Source organism: Conger conger, chromosome 5, assembly GCF_963514075.1.
Source record: "Conger conger chromosome 5, fConCon1.1, whole genome shotgun sequence".
In the NCBI taxonomy this organism is placed as follows: Eukaryota; Metazoa; Chordata; class Actinopteri; order Anguilliformes; family Congridae; genus Conger; species Conger conger.
Genome location: NC_083764.1, coordinates 43,739,756 through 43,752,139, shown reverse-complemented (window position 1 = coordinate 43,752,139; position 12,384 = coordinate 43,739,756). Strand labels below are relative to the sequence as shown.

Below are 12,384 nucleotides of genomic sequence, written 5' to 3'. Positions count from 1 at the left end.
CAGCTGTTTGGACCAGCCATTACAAGCTAATCAATCAAAATTATATACAAGAAAAAAAGAAAATTACATGAAAGGACATGTTTTAACGATTGTGGCGCCTAGTATTCCGTTGTTCATAACAGCTCAAATTCTTGGCAGTAGATAGTAAAATCTCACAGATGGTTAGCCTTTTGTGGAACTGCTTGTTTAGACTCTGAAAAAGATGTGCTGCATTGCTTGTCAAGCTTGAAACTTGCAAGCTTTGGCAGCATACAGAAATGTTGCTGTTGTCAATACAGGCTTTTGAATGGGTCTGGTTTTGAGCGAGGGACACAGGTGGCGTCAGCAGCCAGAAGAGAGAGAGGAGAATGAAAAAGAGGGAGAAGGCAAGGGTAGAGAGGAAGTAGACAAAAGAGGGAGAGACAGCAAGACACAGGAGATAAAGCAGTAGACAACGGACGCCATACGGGTGACAAATGAGAGGGGAAAGAGAGAGACAGCGATGGTAATAGAGGGAATGAGAAATGATGAAGAGAGAAGAAAGCAAGAGATTGGAGATAAAACTAAGAGAGCTGAGCCTGGAAAAAGAGTGTGCAAAAGAGAGAGTAAGAAAGAGAAAGAGAGAGACCTTGGCCTTAGGACTCCCTAGTAGCATCCCTCTCATTCCAGGCTCTGCCCAGGAATCCCTCCCATGTCAATAGGGATCAGGAGCGGGTGAGGGCAACTCGTCAGGCACGCGAGGCATGCAGGCCAGCCCCAGACAGGGGAGTCCGCGGCGGTGACCCCACTCACCGTGGCGACGAGGCGGGGCCCGTGCAGCAGGGAGTACTCCAGGGCCTCACCGATCTGGGAGCGCACCCCCAGCAGGGCCAGCTCCAGGTCGTGCGCGCCCGCCATGGAGTCTCCGACGTCCTGCAGCACGGCGAAGTAGCGCCTCCAGGGCCGGTCGAGCTCGGCCAGGCCGGCCAGGCAGCCGCGCATCACGTTGAGGCAGTAGCCCACGCAGGGCTTGATGAGCGTGAGGCCGCGGCAGTGCGAGCAGTACTGCATGCGCACCAGGGCCCGGCCGCACTCCCGCGTCAGCGCGCCGTGCTCCACCACGTTCATCACCTCCTCGCCCGCGGCCAGCGCCCGGCTCAGGGCCCGGCCGGCCTGCAGGGCCCGCGCCAGCTCCTGCGCCAGCTCGCCCGGGTGCGGCCCGAATGGGTTGACGTCCTGCCGGGTCATGCGGAGGCAGTCGTCCCGCTCCGAGGTCAGGCCCGCTGCCCGGGGGTTCAGAAGCTGCTTGTAGACGGCGGGGAAGAGGCTGTCGTAGAAGCGGTGGACGGCCGATTCCACGGTGGTGTTGCCGCCGCAGATGAAGAGCGAGAGGTCGGCAAAGAGCTCGCTGACGGGGGCGCCAGCGTCCGGGGCGAGGTCCGGGTAGGAGCTGTCGAACAGAGAGCTGACGTGACTCTTGGAGAAGGACACCACAGACTGGAGGGTATCTGTGGAGTGACAGGGAAAGAGACAAAGAGAGAGCAGGAGACTTTTAAGGACATTTCTTCTCAAGTAACAAATATAGATTGACAATTTTGTTTGCAGAAGAAACACAAAATAACACAAATATAAAAACTTTTCACTTAAAAAATCTGAGACAAAGACAATGCCATTACATTTACTTAGTCAAGTCAATTTATGTGCTTAAGGTTGTGATCATTTTAAACGACAGCATTTAAAAGGTGAAAAGGGCCTTCCATTTTCCCACAGCACTAGTACTACTTTCCATCACGCATTAATCATAACCACAGAGCAAATCACTGCCATTTAAAAACCACTTAACCGCTTAAATCCTCTTCTCGCACAACTCCCCAAACATCAGTGAGGTATGCATATAAAAAATCAGGTCACCACACACTGCCTCAAATGTGTACGGAGCCCTCACCCTTAAACACCTTTACCCTTTACCACCCTATGAGTCTGCCTGAGAATTGTGACCAAGCAGAGAGTGTGACAGCAGGAACGGCTAACACCATTAGCATTCTCTCCTGCAGAGCCTGTCCACAAACTGAACCTGCAGCTGAGCTACCCAGAGGTACCAGTCTGACCCCCTCTTCTACTTGAGTTGGGAATTAGTCCTGCTCCGATTTTTAAAACGGAGGAGGCCCTACCGAATATACAGCACTATTTATGTGTGAAAGGCTCCAAACCCCAACTTGTTTAATGTCAGAGACAGTTGTGATGCACTCAACTAAAATCTTTGCAAAAGGTGGACAGTAGACAGAGATAGAGATATTGACCAGCTCTGGAAAAAACCCTATAAGCCAATGAGCGAGGAGTTCTGCCAAATATCAATGGGGTTTTTTCAGTACAGGAGAGTGAAGCTGTCTAAGAGTGTGTACATTTCAAGACTACCCTTTCTGCCAAGACATTGAAGGCAGGCAGTGCCTCAGTGCACAGTATTTGTCTTGGATGTCTGTACCATAGTGCATAGGCTGTACCATATTCATTCCATAGTTTTTATGATGTTGCTGAATTCTTTGGGAACAAGAAGGAAAATAATAAAATGTCAGCTTCACAAGTGTTCCCAAGGGGCCAATTCTATGTTACCGAAAATCTGAAATATCACATCAATAATGCTATAATAAATAATAAAAATGACACCGTCTCCCATATATTATAGATTATACAGTATATGCACTCACCGAGAACTTTATTACGAACATTTTTACTTTATTACCTACTTATTCATGCAATTATCTAATCAGCCAATTGTGTGGCAGCAGTGCAATGCCTACAATCATGTACAGGTCAGGACATTGACCATCAGAATCGGGAAAATATTTGATCTAAGTGATTGACCATAGAATGATTGTTGGTGGCAGACAGGGTTTGAGTATCTCAGAAACTGCTGATTTCCTGGGATTTTCACACACGCTAGTCTCCAGAGTTTGCAAAGAATGGTGCAATAAACAAACAAAAAATCCAGTGTGCAGCAGTTCTGCAGACAGCAATGCCTTGTTAATGAGAGACTGGCCAGACTGGTCAAAGCTGACAGAAAGGTGACAGTAACACAAATAACCACATATTGGTATGCAGAAGAGCGTCTCTGAACATACAACGCATTATAACTCTAAGTGGATATGCTACAGCAGTAGAAGTAAAAATAATAAATACCTAATTAAGTGCTTGGTGAGTGTATATATATATATATATATATATATATATATATATATATATATATATACGGGTGACTAGTCTCAGTACAATCCACCACTCATAAACTATGACTATAAATAACTTTCAATAAAGGTTGTTGTCACAAGAAATATTTTTTGACTGAAACCTGAACCCGTTGACCAGTTCACATACTATACGCCATATTATGAAATTTCCAAATAATGAAGCAAGTAAATAACGTTATTGATGAGAATAAACCCAAAAAATTGACTGTGAAAAATAGCTTGGGGGGGCTAATTCCAGTGTGTGACATAAGTGGTGCTAAAACTACATCTGGGTGTAATAAATATAAAAGAATGAATTCCAGAGGGGCTGGCAGCCAAACGAATGACGGAAGACGCTTGGCCATGTGTACGCACCACTCAGACTTTGATACAGAGCTTGAAAGCACTCAGACAGACAGAAGGGCAGACAAGTGGAAGTAGCCCTGACACACAGGTCATGCCTGTGGCCACTTCACGTGCGAGGACGTGTTTTCATAGAGGAAGGCACGTGTTCCTCAGACCGGCCTGTCTGCTCAGCTGTGATGTCATCCTGCCCTGCCCCTCCACCCTCCTCTCCATGTCCGAGCCAGGACATCCTCCTCAAGCACTGATGCAAGTCTGGCAGATGGAGAAACAGCAGCAACTGGAGGAAACTGAGACCTCTAGAGACCCACAGAAATGCACACACGCATACGTGCGCACACACACACGCGCACACACATACAAACACACGCATAAACACACACAGAGAAGACAAATCCACAAAGAAGCACAGACACATTAATCATGCAGAGAGATTCCCTCTGTTTCTCCCAAACACGCACACACACACACACACACACACACACACACACACACACACACTGTCTGTCTCTCCCCCACAGCACAGACAAAAACAACAGCAGCCATCTCACACACAACAGCTGCGATAACTACCATTACTCAAGGAGATGTCAGAGAATTCAATTACTTCCTGTAAAAAACAGCAATAAGACCACTTCATCAGAGGCCACTGAAATCCATTCTACTTTTCACTCTTTGTGAAGTAGGCATTTCAGTTTGACACACCAAATTATTTCAAATGACAGGTTCAGAAATGCACAATCTAATGAGACAGAAAGACACAGAGACATAGGGAGAAGGAGAGAAGAATAAGTATGGTGTGATTAAATTACAATTTGAAATATAAATGAAATGGAACATCATCATTTAGAACAGAGAGAGTCAAGATATTCACTCCTGAAGGAAAATAAATAATCAATAATATCAAATCAAAACTGACTGTTTTAAGTGGACATTTATCTACAAAACATCCGAGATAATAATCAACCGACCTCACTGGTTTGTTAATACAAGATAATGAGCGAGAGAGAGAGAGAGCGAGAGAGAGACCTGTCAAAAAAGAAAGAAATGAAGACATGGAAATGACAGACAGCGGCGCTCCCGCGTCACGCCGCCCGGCTGAATGTCAGCGCGTGTGTGCGGATGCACGGGGGTTTCGTCTGAAAGCTGAAACCACAGTGTGCTTTTTGTAGCAGCGCATGCCAGGGTTACGTTACGGCATCCCGGAGGCCGTCTGGTGCCATGGAGCCTCTGTAATAAGGCCAAAAGTGATAGGGAGTGCTGGGGATTGCATGGCAGTCCTAACCGCTGCAGGATATCCGAGGGACACAGGATAACGGTTCACAGAGGCAGGGGGTGCCGTAGGTTAAGCAGGAGGGGGGGCGCTTTTGCGCTTCGCTCTGCTAGTATCTGACAAACAGCAGTTATCTTCACTGAGATATGACTCATACACGGGCCGGAGCTCTACTGTAGCACTGGATGCCCCGTGGTGCGGAAATGTTTGCGTGCATAGAAGGAGTATGTACACTTTGTGTTCAGTGCCATGTGGATGGCACAAAGGTGACTCTACAGCCACAACTGCTCAGTCCATATAGGGGAGAAAAACACAATCGGGGAAAACAAGTCTCAATTTGAAACTGAGCCAATGACAAGGCAATTTTCATGGAAAAGCAGCTATCGCTTATTGCCCTGGGTATAGTTAAATTAAGAAAACCGAGATAAGCAGAGCTTTCGATTGAGAGATATGCAATAAGTGCTGTGGATGCAGCCTGTGGCATGAACTGCCAGAAACAAGCTCACTGAGTGGGGAGACTCTGATGCCATGAAATCATTGTCTACGACCACAAAGGCTCCTGGGAAAAAATGAGCCCTCCTGGGGGAAGCACATAAAACTATCAAGTGTTTGTGAGAAGGCGCAATTACAGATGCATAGAGGAATTCTGGACTTTGAGAACATGAATCATCTGCTAAATACATTCAGCTGATATTCGCTCCCACACCGCTCCCCCCGCCCCGTCTGGACATTTATTTCTGTGGTAGCGTTCTGCTAACGCCCCACTAATGTGAAAGAAGTTAAGTTTTATGGCAGCCCAAAATGTCACTGCCCCCAGTGCCACTGCATAAATCACACAAGAGAGGAACTGCTTTTGATTGCTGGTTTCCGCAACCGCAGCCATCCAAAAGGGGAGTTTTGAGGAGGGCTCCATTCTAATGCCCTGAACCCGAGCATACAGTACATATAGAGGCCATAAAATTCTCGTTAGGGCAAGGCTAAAGTGCTATTCCGCTGCAGGAGAGCGCCAGAGGAGAAAAGGGGACGTTCAGATTTACAATGCTGTAATTGAGAGGTTACGCAGCCTCTTAAAATGGCCTCCACAATGCTATTATATATTACTTCAACTTAATTGCAACAGCCATTTTTAACCTCAATTGCCTGGGAGGGAACGGGCTCCTACAGTAACGGCAACGGTAATCGGCGTAGCTCAACCACGACAAAAACTAAAAAGAAAAAAAGAGTCCGACCTTCTCCTTACCCGTCAGGGACGGAGTGGAGTGAAGTTTTTCCGATGGCTCACGGCAGCATCGCTAGCGCCCCGAGCCAGGCGAGGCACGTGGCCCAGCCAGGGGGGGCCATAATAAGGAAGGAGACACTGGTCTCGAAATGCGCTGCTGCGGTCCACCCTGAGCCGCAAGTTTGGATGGTGATGCCGGGCCGCGGGTTCGGCTTGCATTCCCATAAAGCATTTAATCCCAGGGAGGTCTTGTGTTTCATGCGGCTCTGAGCCCAGATATGCGTTGCAGTGGAGACGCATGCTTGTAGATTAAATATCATGTTTTAATTAGTAAAAATACATATCACACAAGGTAGAACTTCAGAATTCGTAACCAAATCCCCAAAAGCATCCAATGACTCAAAATAAATACATAAATCATAGTAATATGATGGTGGTATTAGCGGTCGCTCATTCCGATCACCAACTTTGACTTTGACTTGAATTCAGTTAAACCATTCTCTTACTAACAGCATTTGACCTGTAGGGTGAAACTCTATGACCACATCGGCGAGACGTCTTCTAACCCTCACCCCCCTACGCCTCCACCCTCTGGCTGACGCTGTTCTGTCAGGCGGTTAGCAGGTGGGGTGCAGGATAGGGAGGGGGGGGGCACAGGAATGTGCACTCCATATCTCCATCAGCTTGCCTGTAATTAAGATGGCAACCCAGCTTGCACAAAACTCTCCAACATAAACAATTCCATGGAAGCCAAGGGTATAACCATGACCTGAAAGGGCGGATTGGGCAGCCAGGGGGGTCCAAAATCCAGCGTCCAGCAAGGAAAGAAGCCAGGGGCAGCTTACTGAGCCTTCAACTGTCCCTGAGGGCCCCGTTTACACACCCGTTTACACGGAGTGGGAAACTCCAGACACAGGAGCTTTATACCCGCTGAGTTCATGTTGGCAGAAAGATAAAAACATGAAAGATCGGTGGGCAAACGGGGCTCGACCCAACAGGGCCCGCTCCGTATTTAAGTTGTTGACTCCATGGGAGTCATCAACGTCCAAATAAGGGAGCTTCTGGCTAAACAGGTGCTCCGCCAGACCTCCGCTCCAGACAGAGATTACCAAGGCCGCTGAAGTGAAGAGAGAGACGTGGGGGAACACAAAACGCTCCCCAGCTCACGGGCGCAACTGATCTCGCTCTCACAGACCAGGATTACCGTCAATTCCACCTCATTTCCTCAACACAAATGTGATTGACCCCAAATGTGGTCACAGACTCAGAAAGCCAGCAAATCGGACACTAGTGCACAGCAACACATCTGCAGCAATGATATCGCATATCGCTCTGCATCGGGAAAGTAATACAGTCCAAATATTTTCCCATGCATCGCAAACTATCAGAATATCAGTTGCCTTTCCCGTGTATTCATTTGAAACTTTGCCGTAATGTCCGATGCAGCCAATTCTTTTAACACTCAGCAGTTTGGGGGCGAAAATTGCGCTTGCTTAGTGAGCCGTGTGAAATACTCTAAAGCAGCCTGGCGTTCAACCAAAATCCTAATTCATCTGGGGAGCTGACAGATCTCTTTTACGCTAACAAATGACCACATTGCACAGAGCCAATGCACCGTGCTTTCCAGAGATCTCTCTCCGGAGCAGGGACGGGGGACGACCCAGATGTGAAACCCAGACAGAAGGCCGCCGAGCTGGGCTCCGGGCTCAAGGAGACGAAGCAGAGCCTGCCCGAGCGCCCGAAAAACAGGAAGGATTAATCAGGAAATGATTGCTTGGAAGGAGAGGACGGTCCGTCCCGACCTACCAGCTGAGGCGGAGCTGAGGTAATGCTTCTGAGTCTCAGCCCGCGGACCGTGCCTGGATGCGGACCCCAGCGGCCACTACGAGGGCTGAGCGTGTGAAAGCCGTCGCGGCCGTACCCCGGAGACGAGGGCACGCCCAATCACCTTCCAAAGCCCGCGCTGACTCATGCACCGACACCAGGGCCCATCTCTGTCGCTCGATTGCTCACTTGTTTTCCTTCTGTTTTCCCTCCTTATTTTTTCTCACACGCCTTGTCATCCTTCCCTTTTCCTTCTCCTGACTTTAAAAGTAAGAGTGAGCCCAAACTAACCGTAAACACTTTCGACAGAATTTTTTTTTTTTTCTAAATTTCAGTTTCCACATGGCTTCTAAATAATAAAACCATCAAAAAAAATTGATTGCTACCATATATTTAAGGAGTGAACTGTGGAAAAAGCCCCTTTTTTTAAACATTTCTACATCAACTACTTTTCCTCATGGAGCCATATAACCTGATAGAATGGACCATTGAATATAGCATGTAACTGAAGTCTAAACCAGGTGTATCAACGTTACCTAGTCTGATAGCTCTGCCCTAAACTGCTGTCCACTTTGTTTTGAGGTACAAGTGAGGCTTAGCACCCAGAATTAGCCTCAGTACACCCTTAAAAAGACCCCAGAGGAAGTAGCTGCAGTGAGTACCTCCATGCTTAGGTTCTGACAGCTCAAATGGGCTACTCCTTCCAACTGCTGGATGCAGCACTAACCCGTAAGCCCACGTGTTTCATAAGCATCACTTAGACTGTGAGAAAGTTTCCACAAAGGCGGCTGAAGTGCATTAAAATAATTAATTACGATTGCTGGGGCTGTGCAAAGAAAAAAATTAAATAAGAAATAATTTGCCGCCCTTCATAAAAGTGCACAAGGTCTAAACACATACATCTCCCCATGTTTAGAAGGTATTCATCTGGAGCGAATGCATCAATGAATTAAATTCAGTGAGTTGGGATGTCTTCTATTTGCACCCTGAAAACCCCACCCACATGCACCTGAAATCACACACACCCTGCACAAAAAAACACTCAATAATGCTTCCTCCACTCATTAATGGGACATTCACACACACACACACACACACACACACACACACACACACACACACACGCACGCACACACATACACACACAGAATTGTCAGTGCTTAGAGTACCAGTGAGGGATGACAGAGCAAGATGCAGGCAAGCAGCGGAAAGGCCTGCCCAAATTAGCAGGAAGTAGCCATCGCCTCATGAATCACACTCTCGGAAAGTTTCTGAGAACGTATAAGTATGTTCCTATTCTCCTAAGTTCTTATGACAGTGGGTGTCTCCGCACAATGAATTAGGCGCTAAAAAAGGAGGAGACGGGGAGGAACGGGCCACCGATTGCACCAGAAAAAAAAAAGGGGGCTCAGGAGGAAAGAGGAATGCGTTTGTTTTACAGTTGTCCTTTGCGGCGTGTGGTCCTGGCAGCTGCCACGTCTTTGAGACGGGACCGGACGGCTCCCTGTTGGCCAGCAAGCTCCTGGCCTGGCGCCCTTGTTACACGGCTGCTGTGTGTACAACAACGCCGCACACAGTGCACTTAATATACGACAAATACCAGTCAAAACATATCACATACTGTATATTATAGATCACTTACTGAAACTTTCAAGTGAAAACCCATATTTATTACATAGACATAAACTGTCAGGAACCATTCTGAAAGGGAGAAAGAGACGTGGTCAGGACTGGGCAACTCACTCACCCCTTCAAACAATGCCTTCACTCTGCTAGTACAGTCCTGGTATCGTCTCAGTTAAAACCTCTGACCTCACTGTAGGTATGGATTCCATACAGAATGTTTACATGTGAGTATGTGCATGTAAATGACGCATACCGTGTACTTTTTTCACCGTTCATCTTTCAAAAATAAATGAATCACATGCTGTGATGGGAACATTGCACATCAGGGCACAAGAAATAATCAGCCGTGGAAACCTCAGCCAATCAAAATAATACGACGGAGTTGAAACGGAGTAGCTGGAAAGATCCTGTGGTACTGAGAAAGCAGTGGAATTTCCCTGAGATTCTGAGGCAGTTCCCTCATAATCACAGCAGGGCCTGGAGGGAAAGGTCGGCTCTGTGGGGGAGAATTAGCGGGGCAGGCGGCTGAGGGGGGCTAAAGGGACGAGTGTGTGAACAGTGCACGGGTAAGGAGGGCAATGCCATGGGGTGACAGGTTCCTGGATGCGACCCTCACAGGGCAAGACTCCCAGTTCCAAAAGCACCTGTTTTTAAGCCAATTATTGGGTGTGGTATTTGCATTTGGACTCTGATGCTGTTGTCTGTCAACATGAAGACCAAATAAGCATCAATGCCAGTAAATCAGGCCAAAATGAGGTTGTAAAATCAGAAAAATTGGACCTCGGGACTAACCAAAACATTGGGTGTGTCAAAATCAATGCTTGATTGTTTAAAAGTAAGAGCACACTGGCAAGCTCAGCAATAGCAAACAACCTGGTAGGCCATGGAAGACCACTGTAGAGAATGACTGAAGAATACTTTCAATTGTGAAGAAAACACACTTTTCAACTACCAAACAGATCAAGAAGGCTGTAGGCATAGATGTGTAAGAGACCACCATTAAAAAAAAGTCTAATCATAACCTTACCGCAAGATGCAAACAACAGATAAGAACAGCCAGGTTAGCTAAAAAAAGTACATTCAAAAAACAGTATTCTGGAACAAAGTTTTATTGACAGAGAAGTATTAACCTGAAGTGATGGAAAGAGGACAGTGTGAAGAAAGACTGCTCATGATCCAAAGCACAGCCCTAAACTGTGAAACATGGTCAAGGTAGTGTTATGGTTTGGCCATTTACAGTATCGCTGCCACTGGAACTGGCTCACTTGTCTTCATTGATGATGTGGGCGGCAGCAGGATGAATCCTGAAGTGTACAGAAACATCTTATCTGCTCAGATCCAACCAAATGCATCAAAGCTCACTTGGCAGAATGACCCCAAATATACTACTAAAGCAACCAAAATACTTTTTCGTGGCCAAAAAGTGGAATGATCTTGACTGACCAAGTCAATCACCCATCCTGAATCCAACTGAACATGTGTTTCACTTGCTAGAGACAAGACTAAAGTAAAAATTCCCCAGAAACAAGCAACTGAACTGAAGATGAAAGCTAACCAGCATCTGACGATGTCTACTGGTTCAGTAATGAAATGTAAAGGATTTGCAACCAAGTACTAATTATGATTATTTTATTTCAGATTACACTAATTTGCCCAATCAGTTTTGCTCCCCTAAAATGAACTATGTATAAAAAGGGCTGTAATTTCTACACAGATATGGATGCCAATACCCTTTCAATAAAGCTGACAGTCAACACTTTAACTTCATATTCATTGTTTTATTTTAAATCCCATGGGCTGTAGGACAGAGCCAAAACCCAAAAAAATGTCTTACTGTCTATGTACTGCAGTGTATATCTACCTGTCTATATTTACACCCACCTGAACCAAAGACATGCTGACTTGAAGTTGTGCTCTTGGCTATATCGTGTCATTAGTAATGCTGTCTGAGCAATACTGAAGCATGTCCATGGCTGTATCATTACTACACCCTGGATAAAGGAGTCTGGCCAGTTTTACATCTGTGTGTGTTGTGCTGAATTAAAAATCCTGGAGCACAGAAAAGTTATTTCCACTGAAGCCCATTAACAGTGACAGAAACAGCCGTGCCAATTGTTCAGCAATTCTCAGCCAAATGAGCAAGCCCTGATTGATCAGAGGAGTTGGTTGCCAAGATGACACTGATTGGTCAAGCCCCTCCTTAACATCAGTGAATCAGCTCAGCCTGGGACCACAGCAGGTATGGAGTTTCCTCCCAGTACTCCTTGTCACCCCCTTCACTTGCAATTAGACATTGGCAGAGGAGCTTTCTCAACTGACTGTTATGGAGGTGCTGCCCTTTCAGCCCACCATGTCATCACAAAGTCTATCTGAGGCCTTAAGTGCTTTCCGTCTCCCAGACAAAGTGTTGAAGGGCAATTGATATTAAGGAGCAAATGACTGCACTCAAGTCAAACCGATAGTGACGTTAAGCCACTCCATTGCTCTGCTCTCACAGTCTGCTAAGAAGTATTTGGCACTTCCAACAGTGCCAAAACATTACGATTGCTTATGTACGGTACTTTCAGATTTTATTGACGGTCTGCTATCTGATACACCCTGCGCAAAATAACAGATGAGTCATTATGTTTCATGCACTGGGGAGAGGGGAGCAGATTATCAGAGTATTCAGACTTGCTTGAGAACCACAGAATACTGAAAATGGAATTACATAAAATTCATAGGAAGCTTAAGGGGTTGTGTCGCCCTTTTCCTGAGAGTAGCAGGAAACTGTCCCTGAGAAACAGGAGAGGGGTGTAAAATTGTTGGAAAAGAACATATGGACTACAAAACAGCCATTGTTACAGAATGGGGTTCTGTGGTGTTGCTCAATCCTACAGCTTCCATAGGATATACTA

General features: G+C 46.4%; 1 protein-coding gene across 3 annotated transcripts in view; it reads right to left on the bottom strand.

Annotated features, from left to right (window-relative positions):
* The window catches only part of LOC133129113 (glypican-5-like), a 122,896-nt gene that overhangs the window by 95,317 nt on the left and 15,195 nt on the right, over window positions 1-12,384 (bottom strand). For all 3 annotated transcript variants that reach the window (XM_061242955.1, XM_061242957.1, XM_061242956.1), the window contains exon 3: window positions 772-1,466. In XM_061242955.1, the coding sequence (XP_061098939.1) occupies window positions 772-1,466 (695 nt within the window). The remainder of the gene's footprint in view (window positions 1-771; window positions 1,467-12,384) is intronic.